The 24,689-nt window shown below is 49.8% G+C and overlaps 1 protein-coding gene and 1 pseudogene across 4 annotated transcripts in view; one reads left to right on the top strand and one right to left on the bottom strand.

Moving 5' to 3' along the window:
- The window catches only part of Trappc9 (trafficking protein particle complex 9), a 468,984-nt gene that overhangs the window by 77,614 nt on the left and 366,681 nt on the right, over positions 1 to 24,689 (bottom strand). For all 4 annotated transcript variants that reach the window (XM_036207929.1, XM_036207927.1, XM_036207928.1 and 1 more), the window contains one exon: positions 15,106 to 15,197. In XM_036207929.1, the coding sequence (XP_036063822.1) occupies positions 15,106 to 15,197 (92 nt within the window). The remainder of the gene's footprint in view (positions 1 to 15,105; positions 15,198 to 24,689) is intronic.
- LOC118597545 lies at positions 22,561 to 22,670 on the top strand (annotated as a pseudogene).

The raw sequence follows: 24,689 nt of genomic DNA on the forward strand, positions 1-24,689 counted from the left end.
GAACAACGTCTCATGTGAGCAGAAGCATTGTGCCATGGCCAGGGAATTCCACACAGCATCTGAACTCGACCTGACTCAAACCTAAGCAAGAATGGTTCTCCTTTCACATACCCATCCTGTGTTCAGCAAGAACTCGGGAGCTTGGGGTGCCCTCAGATGCTGCTGACACCTCCTCTGTCTTCCCTTCAGACACCATGTAAGGGTGACACATGAGTGGCAAATTTCCTGGAAAATATTGTGTCTTAGGAGGCAGGACTCTGGTCCAGCTGTGCATAGCTATTGGTCCTAGAGAGAAAGCCTAGGCAGATGGATGCTACAGCTACATGGATGCAGCTTGGAAAGGTTGGGGAGTGCCAGGCAACCAAAAAGGAATGCTTGGTGAGGAAATTGGTCAGGAAGAAAAAGGACTTCCCGTGGACTTGGTTGGAAATATTTACACTTGATGATCTTTGGCACAGATGTGGTGGTTCACAGAATGACTTCATTGTTGACTGAGCTGGCACCTAAAAGAGCTTGAGAGTCATTAGGCTGCAAGCAGCACAGTTGCCTAGGGGAAGCTGGCTGGCCTGGATCCAGGAGTGGGGTGGTGGCTTTTAGTTAAGAATCAGACTATGCTTTCCTCAGATGTTCTTGGAGGGTCTCGAACAAAGATGGTACCTGGCAAGATGCCAGGGAGACAAAGGCTGTCAGTGAGGTTGAACTCCTAACTCCCATCATGCCAAGGTACTGGTGCTTCCCATCTTCCACTGCATGACAAACTCCTTGCAGAATGCCAAGCAAGCGGCGAATTCTCCATCAGCACCTGGCCTCTTCCTTGGCCCTGGTTCTGCACTTAGAAACTTGCTGCTTGTGGGAAGTTCCCACACGCATAAGATGAAGAACTCAGTCCAGTTGACGAGTCTCACCTGGAGCCAAAGAGGCACTGATGGTGTTTGTGGGAATGACCTCCAATCTTTCAGACTGTCAACTGGAATACACTCATTTACCCTCCACTAAGGAGCATGATCCATAGACAAAGGTATCTGCCCCTCAGGGATGGAGTAGTCAATCTCAGTTCCATAAAGTTCTCCAGTGATCTGGGGTTAGATAGGAATTCCAGGAATAGGTATGAGTTTGTGATAAATGTCATCACCCTTCATGTTACAGGGTGATGGGAAACTGGGATCCAGGGAGAGAAAGCTGAACTCTGGGTTTCTCCTGGGTGAACAGAGCAAATTATTTCCCCTTCCGAGCTGTTGAGAGAGCTGCCAACCAGACCACACAGTGTACTTCTTGGGTTAAAATTGGTCTCTGCAAATGCTTCTGAGTCTGGGCTTCCTTAGATAGGAGTGGGCACTTGCAAGGTTACATGAAAGCTAGGTGTCTCATCACCCCCATCTGTTGGCACAGGTGAGTGTTGTGTGAGTTCTAGGAAGACTCTTGCACCAAGGCCATCCCTGCTCCAGTTTTTCCTTACTTGGCACTCACTATGAGGTGCCTGTGGCAGGGGGTAGAGCTTCTGGGCACCAGGATAACCAGTGTTTCACCTGTATCAGGGTCCTCATGAGATGGCAAGTGGGTCTTGAGATAGGCCACAGCTTGTTGTCGCTCAGACGCATTTCTAAATCCCTTCTCCTCTTAGAAGGAGTAAGAAAATGCCCCAATGTGCTTGTGGGGCCTGTGACCCCTCTCTCAGTCATGACTCAGGAGCTCTCACATCCATCTGCTTTGCAGAGAACAGAAACCATGAGAAAGGGGGCAGCTTGGCTCCTCCTGGGTCAGCAGCAGAGGGCACAGAGCAGGCACTCAGGAAATGCTTGCTGGACCAGTGAGCAAGTGAAGAATGAATAACAGAAATGCAATAACTGGGGCTCCAACCCCTCAAGGCCCCTCAAAAGCTAAGCTCTAAACCCTGAAAGTACTGTGACCATTATCTTCTAAGCCAGCGGTGGTCATGAGCGTGTGAGAGTGGGGCCTGTACTATGTGTGTGGGGTGTGTGTGCATGGCACCTGTCATTCTGAGGACTGAAGGAGGAATGGGCAGAAGCCTCCCTATAGGTGGGAGCCTGAGGATCACAGTAGGTCACAAAGTAGGTACAAAGGACACAAAGGACTGTTATTCTGGCTTGGGGGATTTTTAATTTTCATTTGTGACTAAATAAACAAGTGTCATATTTGATGCTGTCTACATTACATGCATGTCATGATCACATGTTCATGCATGCACACCTGTAAACTGTATGCATCTATAATGTATAAAGGGTGTGTCAGTATAGTTTTAGTTCTCAGAGGGAGTGGGCCCACTGCAAGATCTGGCCAAATGCAACAAGGAAGCCAGGACAGTGGGTCCATCTGACCATGCTTTGCGAGCACAGTTTAGGAAGAAATTAATCATTTTTCCAACAGGTTGCCAGGCCCTGGGAAGGTTTTATGAGGGTTCCTGGGTGCCAAAACCTCTGCAAGGCTGAGTACTGCCAACACTTCAGAGCACTCTCCTCTTCCCATGTGATTTTGGAACATCAGGAACTGCAGTCCTCTCCCTAAGTCAGACTGCAGGGTTGGCTTCCCTCCAGGCTTCCGCTCACAGACATTACCCTAACAATATCTTGGTGGGGGTGGGGAGACTAGGAGATGCACCCTGGGCCAGGCTCGACAGCACACTCTGCCCTAGCCCACAGTGGAACTTGGGCTCTGCCTAACCTCTCCATGTCCTTATATATTCCCTGGGACAACCCAGGTAATACTGGAGTCTTCTGCACAGGGCCTATGCAAAGCACTCCTCAGCAAAAGGGAGCAATTCAAGGCCCCTACAAGGGACCTGGATCCCCCTCGCTCCTTCTTGTGTATTTCTGGGGGGCACTGCAAGACCTCTGAGCCTCAGCAGGAGGCTAAAGATAGCAGCAGTCATAGTGGCTACCCTATAAGGAGTGTTCAACATTATGCTCAAGCGGGCACCATTGTCTCACACACACACACACACACACACACACACACACACACACACACACATACACACCACCTGTTAGCTCTCCTCTCCTGTTCAGGTCTCATACACTTGTTGACAGTCACTTCTAGCTTGGTCTAAGCCTGTGGCAGTGATAGGGTCTCCAAAGAGCTCAGCAAAGAGGGTGTCAAGTGGACACAGGAGCTAGCATTGAACTTCGCAGAACCCATCTGGGATGCACGCTGGCTTGCAGACACCCAGAGAAATCACCCCTGCCTGGCTATCCACCTTCTCTACTTGAAACAAGGTCTGGTGGGGTGCTGGCCTTTGGTCCTTTTGTAGTGTGATCAATGGTCTTCATTTGCAACTGTCACATGGCACCGGAGGCAGGCACATCTATCATGACTCAATCATTGGTCCTGTCTAGGAGGGAGAGAACCTCAATCACAAATACCCACAGGAGACAACCAGGCCTACCCTGGAACAAAAAACCAGGCCAGGATCCAAGACGATTCAGAACAGGCCCAGAGAACCTTAAATTGATGGGAGTAAAGTAGAGAGAGGCAAGACACTCTCTCAGTGTTAGGTGAGTACCTGGGCTTGCCAGGCCTGCTGTTTGAGACACTGGCAGCTCCCACTCAGCCCTGGGGTAGCACAGGGCCACTTGCTGTACCCTAGGGCCACTTCCTGTGTCTGAATCTCACAGTCTACATTTTGCAAGTGACAGGGACATCAGCAGCATATTGGGGACCATGTTATACTCCAAGACAGCAAGATGTGTACAGATGCATGAGGCAGCTCATCTGAGAACCACACTGCTCAGAAACAGGCCTGGGACTCTACTCTTGACCTAAAGAGAATCCTTCAGAGGCAGGGGTTCGATACCCTTGGGATGATGATTGTAAGCTGAGTCTTGGTAGCCAAGTTAGCCTATCACCCTCCCTCTGAGAATCACTGACTTCAGTGGTGGCTCAGCAAGTGTGTGCCTCCTCTCTGGATACCCTGGCTACACCTGAACAGCTTAGAGCCAACCTAAGACTGGCAGTTCCTGGAGAGGAAGACGGAGCCCCTACCCTCTACCCCTGCAGTAACAGAATGGCAGGGGGTCTGGTACAAAGCATGCACATTTGGAGAGGGTTGGGTCCTAACGCTGGCTCTCCACTTGCTGGCTCTCCACTTGCTGGCTGTCCAATCTGAGCAGGTGCCCCCAGATTTAGGCATCATAGTGAACAGGAAATATTCTTCCCTTCCTCCCAGGGCCCTATAACAGATTACAGAGGGCCATACATAGTGTCAGAGTTTGGTGAGGTCCTTGCCCTTAGACCATCTCCTCCACAGTGACTCTGGACTCCAGTGAGGACAACCCCCTGCCACATTCTTGGTACTTCCAGGGCTGGGAATTTGCAGACAAAGTCTGCAGACGCTGCCGGGCTACAGACCAAAGGCCAAGTTGTAAAAACTATACTGGAGGACAGCAATGCATCTGATTTCTTTGTTGCCACATCTTGGAGCCATCTGGGAGCTGATGCCACCTCTCTCAGAGGTCTGGTTCCTGAGGACATCTGTGTTTCCCAGAAGAAGGGCCTCAGAGAACTTCTAAGATCAGGAGGGATAAGATGGCCTTGGGGATTGACCTTATCAAGTCCTACTCTCTAGCATAGTTGAAGCACCAGGAGTAGACAGGAGCATAAGGCACCATGAGGTCAAGAACTAACCCTGTCTGATGCTCCCAGCCTACTTAGGCACATGTGCAAGGACTCACACTCTTCCTAGGCTTCAGCCCCAACTCAAGTATAAGACACAAAAGGGACCAAGTGACATTCAGGCTATTGCAGGCCCCATTGCCAGGGTCACTCTGCCTGGTCCCAGGTCAACAGCAAAGCACCCAGCTTTCCACGGGCAAGTGAAGTCCTGCTGGGTTTCCCATCTCAAGCACAGCTGTAGCTAGAACGGACTCTGTGCACATGGACAGGTGCTCATGGCTACCCACATCGAAACCTGCCACCTGCCAGAAAGCACCTGGTGGCATACAGACAGACAGTGGAGAGAAAGAACATATGGGCAAAAGAGTGAGGGCAGATAGAATATTTCAGTATTTCTAGTCAAATATCTGCCCACTCGCTCCTGAGCCCCGATGGTTATTTACCCCCTCGCTTCTTTCTCTTTTGAGAAAGTGTTATCTGTGTCTGACTCTCCTCAGCAAGGGGCAGAGAAGGGACTGGGCTCTCTCTCCCCTCTGCTCTCAAGGCGTCAAACGATGATGACGAACGGACGGAGAGGAGGGTTGGACACTCTGGACCCAGGTCGGAAGCAGGTGCAGCGTGGGCAGCTGTCCTGGGATTGGAAAGGACCAGTGGGGCAGGTTCTCTGACAGAAGAAAGATGCGTGCAGAGCAGGGGAAGAGCGGGGTCTGCCTTGAGGTGCTGGCCCAGTCATGGGAAGCTGGTCACACTTGTGACCCCCCCACCTGCCATGCAGAAATGCTGGCCTCTGCACATCTAAGATGTTTTGTTTTGTCGTTTGAGGTTGAGGACAATGAGGACCCTCTGCGATCCAGAGTGCTATCCTGGGGAGCACAGTCGCCAGCAGCCACCTTCTCCAAATGTCCCTTAGCCTGACCCTCTGTCCTTGACCTGGAACCTTCTCTCTCTTCCCACAGGTGGGATGCCATCCGCTTTCAGTCCACCTGTGAATTCTACCTCAGACCCAGGCAAAAGGCCTGTCTTCCATGGCCACCAGCAGTCGACCAAGCTGACATACTTCAAGTCTGTCCAGGCTGACCTGCCACAAGTCAGAAAGAGCATTTGACTTGCCTAAATTGCCTGTATCTGAGTCTGGAGGTCCCTTGTGACAGAACCCTGTGCTGGAGTCTGATCCTTGGGCTCCCCTGTGAAAGTCCACCCCCACCCCTTGCAGAAATAGCAATCCTAGCCATTCACTGTCCCAGAGACCTTCAGGGACAGTGGGTTGAAATGGTGCTTCTACTATGTGGGCAAAGATGGCTCTGGGAAAAAGAGACCCTATATTAGATTCCCAGGAACCTCTGACCCAAACTTAACAAACACAGCTCTCTCTGAGTATAACATTCTCCTGGGTACCAGTACCAAATATCGTAGTGGGGTTATGTCATTTCTTCTCAGTGGAATAAAGTAAGATAATGTCCATTTTACAGATTCAGCAACTAGGGCTTTTCAAGGTAAAGGTTACAGAACAAAGAGAGGAGAAGCCAGAGCCACAGGTCTTCCTGGGCATCTATTGTGGCAGAAATGAGGGTGCTCTGCATGCTTGCCACCCCACCAGGATCTACACACTTGCCTGCTTGGGAAGGCCTGGAAACTCTTTTCAAGCTAAGGGGCATGTCCTCTGCTAAGCTGGCACCACTAAACACCTGCTTAGCTGTTTTTTGTTTTGTTTTGTTTTGTTTTTCCCTAGCTGCTGCCTACACGCTGCTGTCTAGTGATGAAGTGCCAACCTTGGGCCCCAAGAGACAGACGTCGTCAGAACCTGCCTGGGAAAGGTCAGGGCCTAAGCCTTTGAAGTACCCTATCAGACTCAAGGTCTGGCTTCAAAGTAGCCAGGATGCTGGCCTTCCTTCAAGGACCAGATCTTCTAAGGGTTCCCCAGATGGGAAGGGGATGTCCCCCAAGCAGTTCCAGGTACCTCAGCCCATGCTGGCACACAGCTGCTCTTTCTTATCAAGTTAAATATCAGAATTTGAAATGCCCTCACCAAACCTTGCTCCCTGCCCTGTGAAATATTCCAAGCATCAGAAGTAGATAAAGAACATAAGGCACCACGAGGTCAAGAACTAACCCTGTTTGATGCTCCCAGCCTACTGGCACATGGGTGCAGGGACTCACTCTTCCTAGGTTTCTGCTCCAATGTCTAAGGCATAAGGACAAAGCAACATCCAGGCTGTTCCTCTGGGACATACTACCTAGTCAACACACAGTAGGCACACAGCGGACTCCTGCCATCCTCCAGCACACGCTTTGGGGTTACAAATGTCCACAAAAATCTGCACTTGACTCTTTTTCTTCAAGAGAAAGAGGACAGACTCTGCTGCATTTAATATGAAGTGGGGAGCTCCATAAAGGTCAGAGTCTCTCAGGTTCCTTTGGTCTCTCACCCTAAACAGCATCTGGCCTGCCCAGTCCCTGTCTCCCCCTGTGATGAGCAGAACCAACATTGAGCACCAGCAGGACAAGAGCCTAGAGTTCCCTTGATCCCACAGCAGGAAAGAGGGTACAGGGCTATGGGAACAAGGGGGAGTGCTGCCCCTGTACTGTCTGCCCTGAATGGGAACTCCCCCAACACTTGACTGGGGATGTTTCCTCTGCTAGGGATTTCTCTGTACCTGTTGCCTCATGCCAGGACCAAGAAGGAATTAGCCCCTGGGTGAGGCAGAGGTGATGGTGAGTGAGGCCCTGCCACCCACAGGACCCATCGGCAGCTACAGTCTACGCAGGTCCACTTCCTGGGTACCACTAGGGTGCCCACCAACACAGCAGAAACTGTCCTTCTGTGAAGCATACAGTTCCATCAGGCCACCGCAGAGCCCCAATCTCTCCTACACAGAGTGCCAAGGCTTGAGGATAAGCCCAATTCCCTAAAAGATGTCTGTGAGGTCAAAGGCATCACTTTCTACCAAAGGTATAAAGGAGCCTGAAACCTCAAGTCACCCTCTGGGTCTCAGGTCAATTCAGTCTCTCAAAGCTGGGATCAGAGTCCAAGTCAGCTGCCTCCTGAGTCTACTACAGGATGAGGGCAGTGACACCAGCTGTCACAAAGGAATGGACACTTGTGGCCATGTCCCTGGACTCACATGTTCTGCTTGCTTCTCTGCTTCAACAAACACATGGCCTGATGACCCACCTGATGTCCCCAGTGAGGGCATGCCCACCTTGATGGCAGCTCTGGGCTGGCTTCTTTCCTTCCTCCCTGTGGAAGTCACATCTTGATACTTTATTGCAGGGTCATAAGGGAATAGCTTAAGGCTGTCAACAAGCCTGGCTAAGGTAGTTGGAAGGTATGGATTTGATCTCCTGGTAGAAGAGTTTGGGACAAGCCCCACAGCTGGCTGGACATGTCAGGGTCCCCATGGGAAACAGTGATGGAAAATGCCATCCCAGCCAAGTTATCTGAAGGCTCTGGGCAGCCTTCAGGACAGGGACCATCTGACACAGTCACCAGGGAAGATAACATGGGCATCTTCCTCTAGTAAGTGAAGTGGGAAGATGGGAATTGAACCTGGGACTGTGCTCCGAGCACTTCCTCTATAGATGTCCAACAAGACATTCAGAAGAATTTACAGACAGGAGAGTCCATGGAAGCAGATTTGGCCCAGCAGTGAGTATACATGTACATGCAAGGCTTGCCCCCCGCCTGTGCTCCCACTGATGCCAGCCAGTGTGAGGGTAGCTGGGAAGAGCTTCACGAAGACAGTTAATGATGTTTAGGAACAGGAGGACAGGGGAGGCAAAGCTGGCTTAGATTCTGTGGAGCGGCTGTGTCTGCCCCCTTTGGATCCCACAACGTTTCTATAAACCAGGGGGTACCTTGAGGACCACCTTATCTACTCGCATGAGTGGCTGAGTAACTCCTTGAACCTGACTATGGGGCAGCAGGAGTGGCAAGTGCCCTCAAGGCCTAGGGGCTGGCAGAATGGTAAGTAGAGCCTGATCTGCCTAAAGAGGATGGCTATCTCTGACAGACGACTAAGAGTCCACTGAGTGCAGAAGCCAACAGCACAGAGGGGATAGCATAGGGTCCACCCTGAGAGCAGGTTGGGGGGGGGGCGTGAAGAGCAGCCCTGTGAGCCTGGGGGTTTGTGGCACAGATTGCAGCTTTCAGATTCATCCTCGGTGATGGGCTGAGAGACCAGGAAGAGCCATTAGTCTCAGAGAGAAGCTGGAGAGACGCTAACCTGAAGAGATCCCCTGATAGCTGATAGTTGAGAAAGCAGGGCCATCTTGGATATCATGAGGAAGGAGGTATGGGGCAGCTGTCAATTGCTGGCCCTCATCACGACGTGATTGATTTTCTCCCTCACAGCTCCCAACTCCCCAAGCTCTGTGGGGTTCTCAACTGAGTCTAAACCACACAGGCTTCCCAGCAAGGCCTGTCTCATGCTCTCAATGCCGGTGGTCAGTGGATTCACAGCTCTCCTTGACAAGCCTCCTGAATAGACCTGCAGCACACCAGGATGCTGCTGCCTTTGCTGTCCCTGCACGACGCATCCAAGAACAACAAGAGATTCCACTCTCTGGTGCAGTGAGTCCAGCTGACCCGTGTCCAGCCATCCCAGGCAATTATTCTTATCTTTATCCATAGCCTACATCTTCCCCTCTGAGTCCTCTGCTACAAGGGTTTCAAAAGGTTGTGACATCCACAGAGATAAATTTTCACGCAAGATGGAAATGCCAGGGGTTTGTTCTTTCTCTTTTTTTTAATCTTGTAAAGAAGTAATGGGAAAACTGGAGAAAGACTGAAATCTCAATCACTTATTTTTAGGGTGTCGTATATCTTGAGACTTGCTTTCTTATTTAAGGAACAGAGCACACACGGGACAACATGGCACAGGCTGAGGTCCTGGGTTTGGTTCACATGCTACCTCTGTGGCTTCCTGGCTGGGAAACAGAAGAGTCCCAGGCTCCATTTCTGAAATGGAACAGAGTGGCTACCCTGCTCAAGAGACCTGTACGTAGGGGGATGCCAAGGAGCCCGTGTGGCCTACAGAAGAAGGCAAGAAACATGGCTTTGTTCTGGAGAGTAAATACTAACTAATGGGAAGGGTCTTCCACCTGGATAAGCAAGCCACTTACTTACACATGGCCTGCTCTGCCTGCTAAGACACTCTACACCAGCGGTGATACACCTTTACATGAGCTCTTTCCTTAGTGTGGATGTAAGGCAATGGGAGACGTAAGAATGCCAGTATCCCTGGATGCCGAGAGAACACTGAATGGCTCAGAGTTGAGGACAGGGGCTCTGCCTGGCTACAAGTCCGGTGAGACTCGGGCACTAAGAAACCCACAGAGACCTAGATTTGATTTCTATCTATGCTAATTGGCACCGATGCAGACCAGCAGTCTCAGTCCCTTGAGCTCGCTGTGACTAGGTAGCAGCATGAGAAACTCAATGAGGGGCAGCCAGAAAAGCTATCATCACAATTAAGTCTGTCCCCACCGGATCGGACAGACAGCTTGAGAAGCTTGCTCTGCATGGACCAGCAGGGACAGCCCTATATGTTCTGGTCTGTGAAAACACAGCCTTTCACCCCAAGCAAAGGCTATAGCCTCACTTGTTCACTCATTCATTCAAGCAGTCAGTCACACATGCATGCATGCATTCATAAATAAATATGTCCTAAAGGCTGTTCCCATTCATTCAACAGCACATATGCTGTTCCCACCCTCTGCTGTGGGTTCATAAGAATGTAAGAGACACGAGTAACAGTAAGAGGCAATGTGTGGAAGCAGAATGGACAGAAGTAAAGGGAAAGGAGGTGTGTGATCAAGTCGGAAGGGCTGTGGTCCCCTCCGTCCTACCATTCTCTGTGCGAAAATGTGCCCACGCGAGATTCCTGAGCTACAAGTTTGCAGGAAGGTAGGGTGGCCACAAGACCCAGTTTTCATGAAGCGGGGCTGGGAAATTGGGAATTACACCAGAGATCACAAAAGCTAGAGAAGGGCCCAGAGCTCTTGGGCCCCTGATTCTACATGATGCTAGCTAAATGCTGAGCACCTTTGTCAGGGAGGAGACCCATTTAGATGCAGAAGGCTTCAGAGCAACGTTCAGGTGCTCTGCTCTCAGGGAGGCCTATGAGTTCTGTTGGTATTCATGGGTTCCATGTGACATCGCTGGGACACTGCTGCCTCCTTTTCAGCATGATGACTGGGAATCCAGCTCCAGCTCCGCCTCTTTTTGCTGCTTCCAGAACCCTTTGTGGCAGCTTTCAGGCTATCATTCACCAGGATGTAACCAAACAATTAGGAGGCCAACCTGGGTCCCCAACCCTCATCAGAAAGATGTCGGCTAGGCAGGGATGGGTTCCCAGCACACATGGAAGTACCTACTGCTACACAGCAATGGCCAGTAGGTTTCGACTGAAGGGCTCGATGAACCCGTCAGCCCAAGAATCAATAACCCCCACAGGACCTGAGGCAGAAGTGGCAACCTCTGAGTCCATGTCTATTTGTCTCAAGGAGCAGTCATGATGATGTTGGGGACTTGGGCAGGTCTTTAAACATGCATGTGAAGAAGAGCTGGGACCCTGAACTATGCTATGCTATGCAAATGTGAGGGAGTCACATCTTCTCTGAGGCCAGGCAGGGTAGTGTGTCCCTCACTGAAGTCCCTGGGGGTCTGCTGCTACTGAGACTGGCACTAACTATCCCTGCTCCTTGTTACTGCCCTCAGGGAAGAACTCAGAACTCAGCACACCGGTGGGTCTGCATGGAGACTGTCTGAAGACAGACAGCTGGAAATGCCCACTTGGCAATGCAGTGCAGCCCTGATCTGTATTCGCTGCAAGCCCAGAGAGACTGCATGGCCCAATCACCGCTGCATCTCAGAAGACACAGAGAGCTCTACAGAGACAAGAATCAGTGCAAGGAGGAGGTAGTGGGTGGCACAGCAGTGGGACATTCCAATCAGTGTGGCAAACAGCTTAGCCCATTAGTCACCACCACTGGGTATCTATGGAAAAGCCTAGACGACGCTCTTCAGAATAGACAGCCAGACAGCATACTGGTTCCTACAAGATGGGCACAGCCCTCCTTCTCCTCTTCCCCTCACAGAGGACACACACACACACACACACACACACACACACACACACACACAGAGAGAGAGAGAGAGAGAGAGAGAGAGAGAGAGAGAGAGAGAGAGAGAGAGAGAGATATCTCCAGGACACTCATGGACTCAGACAGAAAGCATCTTGGAAGCACCAGCCTCATCTTGAATTCAGTGCCCTTTGTCAGTCTGGCCCAGCCCATGGCCTTGTTTTCCCTGTGTCTTGCCTTGCTGCAGATCCTCTGCAGATGGAGCACTGCGGTCCAGGTCCACAGCTAGAACACACCAGGATGAAGGCAAACCATTAGGGGCATCTGCATCCCATCTCCCTCTCTCTATAGCCAAGATAAGAACAACAAGTCAGTGGCCCCCTGCTCAGAACTAGTCGGGAGGCCTCTCTCCTCTGGGATGACAGCACTCCTCCCACACAGAGCAGTTGGTGCCTTTGGCATTACAGAATAGGAAACTGAGGCACAAGAACCTGGCCAACAGTGCAAGCCGTGTGTAAGTAGCAGAGCTAGGGAGAAAACCCATGTCTCCAGGCTCTGGGGTGACACCATGCCTGTCCACGCCTACCACTGCTGTTGCCAGCACAGACAGAGGTCCATAGATTAGCTTTGCTCTCTGCCAAGACCCTCTAAAGCACCAGCAACTTCTGGAAATCCACACTGAAGCTGTAACCCTCCAAAGGAGAAAAGACTCCAGGTAAAAACTGGGGCATATAACTTTTACCATGGTAAACATTTGGAGAGATCTCCATGCTCACCCACAGAGCAAGTATTAAATTATCTTCTCTCCATTTGATGAATAGCTCAGCCTTTAACAATATGTGTAAGGCTTGTTTATAATGTGGGAACTGTTTATGTTTTTGTCGAGCTTGAAAGAGGATATGAAAGTACAATGATGGCACAGTCATTTATACAAACAAGATTAAAACCGGGGAATCACAAAATGACTTGGAAATGTACAAAACCGAAATAGAGGTTGTTTAGGGATAGAGGATTCATTTTTCTTTACCTAAATGTTCTCCCTTGTTCTTTGGCTTTCTACTCTGAGAACAGAGAACTTTCACAAATACCATTAAAAAAAAAAAATCAAGAGTTGGGGAAGAGGAGACTGTGTTAATTTGCTCCTTCCCAGCAATTTCAGAGCCAGGTGAGACATGGCAGAACCTGGCTGAGCTCTGTGCAGTTCCTGCCTACAAAGAGCGAGTCGGTGTCCGAAGTGACTAGAGCTCGCTACACGAAGTCCTCACTCCTTGCCAAGCAGCTGAGACACACACTTGGAAACCTGCTACTGCAAAACAACAACCAAGTCCTTTCAAAGTGACCAAGGCAACCGTCACTAACAACTCTCGTTGCTCAGGCCTGCAACAGCCTGAGTGGCCTTACCCAACCCTCAGCAAGCCATGTGGGCTCTTGAGGGGGCTGTGACCTCAGCCCATCCTCTAAGGGGATACTTACAGTCTAAGGCATGAGAGCTGAGATCACCCCCAGGACACTAGTTATAGGTCTGAGCTAGTCTGCTCCGTGAGATTCTGTTCAGGTGGCAGATACAGAGATAAGCGGGTTAAAACTGAGAGGAAGACCCTGTCCCAGTATGTATTACTGGTGGCCTGAGAGGCAAACACAGGGCATGAAATCACCAGCTGTGAGGGAGGCAGGCAACAGAGGCTTTCTCTCGTATTCCATCACACGGCCTGGCTCCTGCTGGTCTAAGCCCACTGGGGCTTTCCAAGATTGAAGACGAGTCAACTCTGCCAATGACTTACACCCCTCTAAGATCAGGATCATCACCACTCCATGATACTATCTGACCCCTCCCCTCACAAATGACCTCTCCAGGCTTCAGCTGATACACAGGTGGATCTTAGCATTACTTCTGAAACCATATACTATTCTAGATAAATGTCAGTACTCGTGTATCTGTCCACATGCCGGTGTACATGGAACATGTGCTCACAATGGCCAACCTAGACCTTTCTCAGCTTCTAAGCAGAACAGGACCAGCCTGTGACAGACTGACTATCTCCCCAAAACCCCCCTGAGGTCCTGCCAGGGATGATCACAACTCATAGGAGGCATGGAAGCAGATAACAGCCCCTTCCCTTGAGTGTTCCACTAGGGTACCATGGCATAGAAATGGAAGCCTTATTTCAAGTTCAATGGTTAACTTATGGAATCTGGCTTAGGCCTTAGTAAAATGACAGAAACAGCACATGGATTGCGTGGTTATGGAACCTACCTCTATTTCCAGCAGGCCTTACACAGGCACCACAATTATGACATACCATTCAAGCCAACTGAGCTGCCTAGCAACTTGGTAAAGTGGAGTTAGATGGGCCTGTATACCAGTGGACAGGCTTTGCGGACATGGTCCCATTCCCCAGCCTCACAATGAGATGACAGCCACCTATTGAAACTGTCCTTGGGTTTCCAGTGTATTGCTTCTTGGACAATAGTTTTAACAATGGCACTATGACCTTCCTGCCAATTATGAAGAAAGTGTCACATCCAATCTGCTGACTTTTTCCCTCAACCATGCAAAAGGCCTCCCAAAAAAACCACCCCTAACCTCTCCAGGATGAGCACTGAAATAGGGTGGCTCTGGGGCCAACCCTGAATCACTGATTGAGGGGAAACATGGCATGTGATGCCAATTAGCAAGCCCTTCTCTGACCCCTTGCTCACTATTCCACTGACTTCTAAGGACACTGACTTCCTCCAGAATCTCCCATACCATCCCTGGAAGGTGGTTGCTCCTACATAGAAGCCAGGAGAGGTATAATAGGGGGCAAGACAATTTACTGAGTAGAGAGAAAGAAGAAAGAGATAACAAACAGCCATTCACAGCTGATTCCATTAGACAATCTGATCAAATCACTTCCAGATCACAAGAAGAATCTCCCCACACCCAAAACACAGGTGTCTGCTGCATGCTACCTTAGAGTTTTACTCAGACAGGCATAAACTTAGGTCAGCATCCAGGGCTGCAAAAGGAACACCAAGGCAACGTGGCTATGCTGAGTAATGATGGCCTCCCGTGGGACGAGCACCAGACAGAGATAAGGAGTTCACCAAATATACTGTCCACACCCAGCACAGGAAGCTGTAAAGCTCAGTCCAGGAACATGGAGGAAGAGCAAGCAGGAAGATGCCTCATTCCCTTCTACCACCCCACATAAAAAGGGCTACAGACATTTCCAAACTCAACTGGCATTTGAGACGAGGGTATGGTAAGACCTACCTGGTGCCGAGCTGCCTGCCTGCCTGCCCACAAAGGCAGCCCACGGTGAGGTGAACTCCTTGCTCTGTGGTTTCCTGAGGTGGTCATCAGGGTGCCCTCCTGCCCGCCCACCCAGGAGCCAGAGGTAACACGGTACTCACCCCACTGCAGAGGCGCCAGCTGCAGGTGTTCCAGGACAAGCTGGTTCAGGAGGCCCTCAACGCTTGCCTCACCGCTGCGCTTCAGAGACGGGTAAGCCTCAGTCAAGGAAAAATTAGCTCCTGCTACACCTCAGAACTCAAGGAGTTAGAGGAAATGCCAGACAGATGCGCCCCCAGATGAGAACAGCCTTAAGTAGATAGGTCACCCCTCTGCTCGAGTAGTTGTCTACCCAATGGTGAAGGCCTCATCTGAGGGTGGGAAAACAGCTGCAGAAACATAGCAGGTTCCCCTTCCTTCATCTGCAAATCCATTCAAGGAAGGGACTGTTACAGGAAGAAAGAGCTACTGGGATAATCCTTTCCCAAGAAATGGGTCTTGCTGGGGGAAATAAAGCTAAATTTGAGGTTACTTTTCCTTAATAAAATATGCAGACTGCGGTTGACTGTTCAGGACAAGCAGGCATTTCTCACCATATACTTACTGGGTTCGTGCTGGTTTCATGCTTGCTGTGTTATACATCTTGGTGTAATTACATATGTTATTGTGAACATGCTCTCTCTCTAGTGAGTTCATAATGGAGAAAGTCATAAAGTCTCTCAGCAAGCGTCAGTGGATGAAGAAATCATGGCCTAGAAATGCAGACAGCAGGCCAAGACCAAGAGCTGCTTGGAGGCCCCAGAGCAGCTCAGGGCACGTCTGCAAGCCTCTCACCTCTCCCACAAAATCAAAGTCACCATACATAAGCGCAAAGCCAATGGGGAAAGTGAGTTCCTGACACTTACGAGCAGTTGGAAACAGAAGCAGAGTCCACTTCCTACTTCCTTCTGGCAAGTCCATTCGGTTTAACAAACATGTCCCTTGTCCCAAGGGAGACAGTCAGGCCACAGTAGCAGGGTGGCAGTTGGGACAGAGGTGCCAGGAAAGGGTTTGATGTTGAGCCCACCTGGCAAAGATGGAAATTACATGTGCCAAGGCTGGGCACAGTGGCGTGGGGACATCTTGTAAGCAGAGGATCAAAAGGGTAGAGGCGGGGGCTGGAGTGAAAGGGACAGGGTCAGTAAGTGAAGGGGGCCCATGATCCTAGGTTTCAGGCCAGGACATCCCAGAAGCCAGCAGCCCCACCAGGCACTTAGGGAAAGCTACACAGACTATGGCTGCCTAGAAAGCGTGGCTGGGGTAGAATTGGCTGAGATGGTGCTAGACTGGCCCCCATGATGCCTAGGGAGCCTTGCCTACCCCTCAGCCCGACCAGTTACTCTAGACTTCTTGAGCACCCCAGGACTGTATGCACTGACTCTCCCTATGATGCTCTGTCTGTCACCCCCTTTCTGTCTCCTTCCTCATTTGATCCTTCCTCTTCTCTTTGATCCCACTTCCTCTAGGAAATGTTTCCAACCCATCTCTGCTCAACAAGATCTCCTGTGTCCTCTTCCAAGACACACAGCATCTGGTGAAGCACCAGCAGCTTGTGAGGCCCCTAGGAGGCTCACAACAGTGCCAGGCTCCCACAGCTGCCCCATTAGCAATGCCTGACAGTGAATGAAAGCCAGCAAGCAAGCACCCCGAGAAGGCAGCCCGGGGCCATGTTTCACCCTGGGCAAAGCCCAGAGCCCTCTCCTGAGATTAGTGCAACTTTGAGACTTTGAATTCTGCCACTGTCTCTCATGAACTTTGAATTAAAAACAAAACAAAACAAAAGAACAACAAGAAAAAAAATGGCTCATCATCTATAGCACAAGGACAAGAACACTTGTCTTGGGGAGGACACAGATGCACCAGCAGAAGTTCCTGTTGTCTGTAGGGTCACTCCCCTCTGGGGGGGGGGGTCCCAGCCCTGCCTTGTTTCAGTGAGGTAGCCACTGCTTTGCTGTCTCTACCCCTGGGGGATCCCCACTCTTCCAGCACCATCTAGCAAAGGTTTTTTCCCCCCATGCATAATTCTCTCTTAAGAAGAGCTCTCTACATGCTGTGTCTCCATCTCATTACCACCCAGGGCAGGTTTGCCCAAGTGCTGTTGTTATTGGCGAGCACTCTGCACTGTACTTTTAATCCTCTTACTTGGTCCTCCAACAGTCCTGGGAGTGAGGCTTCGCCTGTTAGTTCAACAAAGATGGATAGACAGGGCAGTCGGTTAGGGATACTAAACTAAGACTGCAACCCAAGTCTTGGAGGTCACAGGCATACAGGAGAGAGATGGTCTTGCAAACAGAAGACACTGACTTCCAGCAACCCCAGCACTGGCCATGTGTGCAACTGAATGAGCCAAAGCCAGGATGTAAACAAAAAGATGTACGCCATGTTCCCGGCAGGGCTGCTCACAGTGCCAAAAGGTGGAAATGTCCCAAGTGTCCACTCTCAGATGATTAAATAAAAAGAATGCAGTCCATCCACACAATCAAATGCCATTCAGCCTTCAAAGAAAGGAAGCCTGACACATTACGTGCCTGTGCCTTGGAGACCATTAAAGGGAAGCCAGGCACAAAGGGACAAACAAGTTACCTATCAGTCATATCCATATACAGAACCTCAAGTCCCTAGCCCTTAGCCCCAACCCTGGCTGCCAGGGCTAAGGGCTAGGGACTTGAGGTGCTGGGTCTAGTTCTGCCTTGAGAATGTAAGAAGCTCCCAAGATGCATGTGGGGGAGGCTGAAGAACTGAGCTGTAGGCTTCACCATGGTTAAGATGGTAAATTAAAGATAAATAAAAACATGCTGACGGAAGGAAGGGACTCTGCAATTAAGGAAAGGAGATGGGAAGATGAGGGGCTGAAGCCAGGTGCAGAGACTGGGAACTTGCCCAGCGGAAGGGACAGCTGAGCCAAGTCTCTGGAAGGGACCGGAGGGAGACAGGGAGGGGGAGGGGCCCAGAAGCAGAGGTGGGAGCCCAAAAAGCAGCAGCAAAGAGACCTTCCCACCAGACCATAGAAACCTGAAGTTCCCTTTTGTTGGGGGGGCAGGGGATGCTCAGAGACCATTTGGGAAGCTGTGCTGCTGGTCACTGCTGGCTTCAAGGACACTAAGGTCACACTATACACACAATTTTTTTGTTGTTGTTTTTTGAGACAGGGTTTCTCTGTGTAGCTTTGTGGTTTTCCTGGAACTCGTTTTGGAGACCAGGCTGGCCTCGAACTCACAGAGATCCACCTGCCTCTGTCTCCCAAGTGCTGGGATTAAAGGCGTGCACTGCTGCCGCCGCCGCCGCCGCCGCCGCCGCCGCCACCACCACCACCGCCGCCACCACCGCCGCCGCCACCACCACCGCCACCACACTATACACACAATTTAATGGCTCTGAGGGGGCATCATTCTTCCTGAGAATGGTTCACTGCTGAGCCAGTTTTCCCTAGCCACCCCAAGCTAGCCTAACCAACAGTTTGGCTGAGGGTGCATCACGGTAGTGAACCCCTTGTGCGGTCTCTTGCAGTTACCCCATGTGGGATTCCCTGGCCATAGAATGTAAATATAGAAGCCAGAGCATCCCTGTGACCACTACTCACACTCTGCTGCAATTCTGTGATAGACTAGCTTACAAAAATGATTAAAACTAACCTCCAAACCAGGTGTACTGGTAAAACACTGTCTTGTAATCTCAGCACTTGGGAGTCTGAGGCAGGAGGATCAAGAATTCTTCCAGGCCTGCCTGGGCTACAGAGTGAGACCCTGTCCCAAGAAACCCAAACCAACTAAACAAACCAAAAAGCTCCTGACCCTGCTGGGTATGCTGAGATTCACCCTAAGCAAAGATAGAAAGTGATGTTGTGCGCATGGGGCTGGCAGAAGGAGCACAGTTAAGGCTTCTGGTTTGGGTTTGTGGCTCCCACAGAACTTATTCTCTGGGTAGGTATCAAGTCCTATGGGAGAAAGCACTCTGAGTCCCAACACTGGGGCCCAGTGAGCATCAATGGAGAAGGGCCCTGGCGGGAGCTACAAAAGTGTTAGCCATTTCTTCGAATCAGATGAATGAGGAGGTGCTTATACTTGAAGAACCAGAAGCCAGGGAGTTCGGCAACTCAGCACTAGCCTGCTTAGTGATGGCAGAGTGCCCACAGTGACCTCCCTTCTGATCCATCAGCTGAGCTGGTATCACATTACAGCATCTGCAGAAAGGGAAAGGACTTGTTTGGGAGCATAGGTGTGTGCACTGGCCAAAACCCAAGCTGACTGGTATGTGTGTCATGTTCCTGCCATAGTGCTCATTTCCAGCAATGGGGGGCAATAGAAAGTTACTGCTGGAGTGAAGTTTCCCACCATTATATTAAGTCAAAATGCTATGTCAGCATGGACTAGATTAAAAACATTAGAAAATAAGACTGGGTAGCACTCATTTCAGAGAGCAATTCTCAAAGTTTCTATAAGGGAGCAAATTGAAGACATCTCTGTGGGAAGAGGGGCAGGGAGGGACAAGGAAAAGTGGATAAGCAAATTACTTTCCAGACGTCTCTGACCATGTGCACCCATTTAAAACAAGGTGATAGTTAGTTGGGCAGCCAGCATTAAGAATGAAAGCTGATGTGTGGACATAGCTTGGTCCCATTATTCCCCACCCAATTCTGAAAGGACACCTTGAGTACAAATCTCCCACACGTTTGTGTTAAAAATGCTCATTTGTGGGTTTGCTTCTTTCTACTTTCCTTCACAATTCATCCCAAGGTTTACATTCTTTTATGTGAGATTAAAACCTCAGAAGGTGGGACATTAGTTATTTATTAGAAACTTGTACCCGGGTCTCAAGGTGGGCAGCCGTGTCCACAGCACACAGAGGAGCCCATTCTCCTGATGAACCAGGATGAGAGGAGTGGGTGAGGGAGTATTCTACCTGTTTCTGAAGCCACTTGCTTTCAGATATGGGCCACAAAGGGTACGCCTGAGCTAATGAAGCTGATCCTGTATGCACAGCCTCTCCCTTGCAGCCCTAAAAGCCACCAAAGGTGTCTGGTACCTGAACCTGAACCCACAAGAGGCCAAGCTGGTCAGCCAAGGTCCCCACCTAGGATGCACCACTGCAGTACAGATGGTGGCAGCTAATTCTTAATATGCACATCTTGGCATTTGGGGCAAGAGATAAATAAATTATGGTGGTGAAAGAATTACTCTGCTCCTGTAGAGAAATTTCTAAGGTGCCTCCTATAGGAGGGGCCTTATGGTAAGCATCTGCCATGCATGTTCTCTGACAATAATTCAAATTTGGACTTCAGAACATGCTGGCTGTGGACAGGGACTGTTATTTTCACTTTGCTGCTGTTCATGTGTATGTACTATTTGTTGATCATTTGGTCAGATTCACCCTCTCTGCTACTTTTTTTGCTTGTTTTGTTCTCCCTTTTCTCTTTCTCCTCTTCCTCTTCCTCTTCCTCCTCCTCCTCCTTTTAAAGAGAGAGAGCCTTACTTTGTAACCTAGTCTCACTCTGTAACCCCAGCTGACCTTAAAGTCATGGCAATCCTCCAGCTTCAGCCTTTTCAGCTTTCCAAGTGCTGAGATTACAATGGGCATTGCTATGTACTTCCATCACAGATTTCAAACAGCCACACCCCACTCCCAGTTCTCAGGCCTGTGGCAGAAACAGGAAGGTTTTGGTGTAAGAAAGTGGACGGTTGAAGTTTGAACCCAAGCAGAGTGACCCTGGAGCCTTCAATCTGCACACCACTTTACAACTCCGAGACACATAGTGTGAATACTTCACTGTACACCTGGAACCCAGGAATCAAAGCTTCTGTCTGACTGTGAGGACACTGCTGCCCACAGGTTGGGCCCTATCACGGCCTGTGCCTACAAACAGCTGAGACAGCAGCCTGACCTGTCCCATCCTTCCAGACAGGGGAAAGCCTGGCAGAGAGCTCTCCATGGTGCTGAAGCATGATTCCTCACTGCCACAGGCAATCCTGCTGCTTAGAGAGGTTTTCTCCACATTCTGTAGGATGTCAGGCTTTCCCTGCAAACCTTCCAGAACAGGAGTGAGTCTCATGAGTCAGTGGTCCTCTCCAGCAATGCACAGGCATTCAGATTCAGTACCTTCCAAAAGGGCTCCCCAAGAACTGGGGCGCCTCACCATTCAGACCAGCCTATTGCAATAAGGCTTGCCATCTTCTATTTCTCAGAGCCCCTTTGTGGCCACCCATCCTTCTTGGGACAAAAAAGCTGGACTCCCTGTAACCCAGCACAGCATACAAGTCTCTCAAGACTTGTTTTCCCCTCCCCTCACTCAGCATTTATGCTTTCACGTGTATGTGCACACGTGTGCCATCCCAACAATTTGCTGCTTATTCTTCCACGTCATCTTCCTGGTTAGCACCCACTCATCTTCTAGAGGGATAAAACATGAAGTAAGGAAAGAGTCTACACAAATATCAACCATCTAATTAAATAATAAATAAGAATAAATGACTAATGGTCATGGTTGACAAGGGCCTCTGCTTGGTCTTTTCAGGACCAGCACAGGTGACGGGTGTGAACCAGTCACAGAAGTGAGGTACACTCCCATCCAAATGCAACTGAGTGTAGCAGGTGCAAGATGGATTTTTCTACTGGCCAAGGTGGCTATAGTCACTAGGTGGGGACAGCCAGAGGAGGAAGGGTTGGTTTTCTGGGGTGTGGCAGACCCAATGGGTTGTCTCAGATCTCATACCTCTAGAAGATGGGTGGGTACTCCTGAGGAAGATGAGGTAGAAAGTGCTGCAGACAGAGGGGAGTGAGATCTAAGGCAGGAAGCAGCAAATTATTTGGACAGCACATGTAAGTGGGTACCGTCCTTCCCTTGCCCACGACCGCCATGACTAGGAAGATGAATGAGTTCAGCTCTGGACTGAAGGGTTACAAGTACAAGGATGCAGCCCAACCCTGCTAGAGCTCAAGTGAAGTAGCAAATTGTCACAGATAGAAATTATACTCATGGAGAGACCCCTGCAAATGATTAGCGAGCCTCTTACTTGACTTCCTCATTTGCATCACCAACTTTCTAAACATTGACGCCATTTTTCTCATCTTGTTAAGCACCCTGGCATCTTGGCAGAGCTCCCCGTGCCAGTGACTCAACTGGACAGAAAACACCTGCAGTGGAAATGCTGTCGGGGAGAAGTCCTGAGAGGAGATCTGCAATTGGTTTGCTACAGCAAGTCTTACTGTGAGGAACATTCTAGAGGTCCACAGAGAAGAGATGGTGAAATGGATGGAGGGCAAGCAGGTACTCATTATCGGTTTGTCCAAGGAATGTGGCCATCTCAACAGTTGCTCTGAGTACTGTGGTGAGTGGGAAGGCCGTGGTGGAAGGGGAGGCCTAGACATGACTCCTAATGGAGCTGGAAGCATAGCACTAAGGGCAACCCAAGTCCCAACTGGCCATGTATGAGCTGGGTGACCTTTAAGCAGGTGAAATAACCTCATTGACCTCATTTTTTTCTCATCAGTGGCCAAGTGAGAAAACTGCATCAGAAAGCTATTGCAAAAATCAACTGCTCTTTCTAGCCTCTAGGACTTCTGGCTAAGATCAAGGGCAGTATTTGTTCTTATCGCTTCAATATCTGATATATCCTCTATCTAAGAACTGAATGGATTTTTGCAGCTACACATTAACTTAGTATTACAGCACACGCAGGAATGGCAAGTCGAGTGTGTGTGCGTGTGTGTTGTGCATGTGTGTGTGTGTGTGTGTGTGTGTGTGTGTGTGTGTAACCTAAATAAATTAAGCAAGCCATATAAATGAATCTGATCAATATCTGGTATCTAGTGAGTGCTAAGAGTACACAAACAGTGTGCATGTTCAACTCATATCCAGTCACATAAACACAGTACATACCAGTTCATGTGCACACAACAGAAGCTTGCCATGTTGAATATGGAATGTCCTTTCACCTACTCTTCAGTTGGCCAAATCTGAAATCTACACTGTCCATGTATTGACCCTGATTCCTTTCCACCTAATTCTAAGGCACATGTAGCCATCATATTTGGATGGGTGGGGACTGCCAACCCAATCTGTGTCCATGCCACCTAACTCCTCTGCCCATCAAGGGTCAAACAATGGGAGTGATTTGGCTGACTATCCAGCCAGGCTTCTCTCCAGCTGCCAGGATGCTGTGCTGTACAAGATGAAAGACCCCTGAACCACGTTATTACAAACAGCTCTGATAGCTAAATTCCCTGGAGGCAGATACCAAATGACTCCCTGCATTTCACTTATGATGATCAAGGAATCAACTATACTAATGACAGGGGCTGTTTGTATTAGAATTCATTTAGATAAAACTATTTCTCCAAGCATGACTGACTATTACAAAAAAAAAATGTAGCACACTGGGTCTTAAAAGAATCTTATTTATAGAGGTTTAACAGTGTTTTCCAGGAGATGAGAAGACAGAGTTCCATTGAGAAGCCTTCTGGAGAAGCCAATTAGAAAGACTGAACAAGAGCCCAAGCTGTTCAGTGGAGCAGCCTCATCCCCACGGCAGCATCAAGGGGGCGGGGCTAGGTACCTTTCTCTATGGGAAGCAGCAGTCCCAGAGGGCAGGATAAAGCTCAGCACCAGCCTTAGGTGGTTTGTTATGCCTGAGATCAGTCAAGCCCAGACAGGGCTCTGTGCCTAAAATTCTTACAGGCCTATGAAACCTCAAGGAAATCTGGTGACTCTGTCGGTTTGCACAGGGTGTCTAGTGTCTGCCAGACCAGCACAGATACTCATGGGGGCATCCAGGTGGGGCACCAGCTACCCTCGGCCACCCTTCTCAGAAGGGTAGCCTCTAAAATGTGAGACCCCACCCTTGAGAAGGGTTCTATGATGGGAGATTTCAGCAGACACAAGGCAGTGGGGAGCAAGGGATGATGGCGTGTATGCTCCAGGCTTATACTCTGTCTGCTTCGGCCATAGATGGTCTCTATAGGCTGGCTCTGGAGGAGTCCAGCTTTAGTTCAGACTAACCTTGCTATTTTAAAATCTCTTCATTTGGCCATTTTGGCACCTAGGGTGGGACAACTGTTGGCTGCATCGCTGAAGGGAAAGCTTCACTATGCAATGTCACAGTTTCCATACCTGTGTGTTGGAGATCACAGTCTGTACTAGGCTCTGGGTCTGACAGCACTCATCACACTGTCCCTAGAATTTAGCACAATCTCTGGCACACACAAAGCATGATGGGGAAATCTTCTGGAATGCTGTCACCCAGATGCACAGTCTGACCATACCCACAGCCACAGAGTTCACACCCGAAGGCAAAGAGGGGAAGAAACCCACATTAGAAGTCCATTTTCCTGGCAGACACTCTGAGTAAGCCACGCTCTCCTGCTGTGCTGCTTGGGGGACATGTCTTGCCTCTGGCCCTTTGATAAACTTCCACCCACTGCTAACAGTCCACTCACATGTCTGACACACTGTGTGGGTGCTCTACAGGGACTGGCACACAGTTGTATTCAGGGTCCCCCCACCTGTTCAGCTGAACTCTGATCACACGCCAGTGTGGGTGCAGGCATTTTTATACAACTTTCCTTTTTCACAACACAGTCCTCTGAGAAGTCTCTCACTCCTTCTACAAAGTTTCTCTACACCTGGCTAAGCTGTACAACTCCAGTTTGGCTCCCAGACAACTGTCTCCACATT

This window comes from Onychomys torridus, chromosome 16 (genome assembly GCF_903995425.1).
Source record: "Onychomys torridus chromosome 16, mOncTor1.1, whole genome shotgun sequence".
Taxonomy (NCBI): Eukaryota; Metazoa; Chordata; class Mammalia; order Rodentia; family Cricetidae; genus Onychomys; species Onychomys torridus.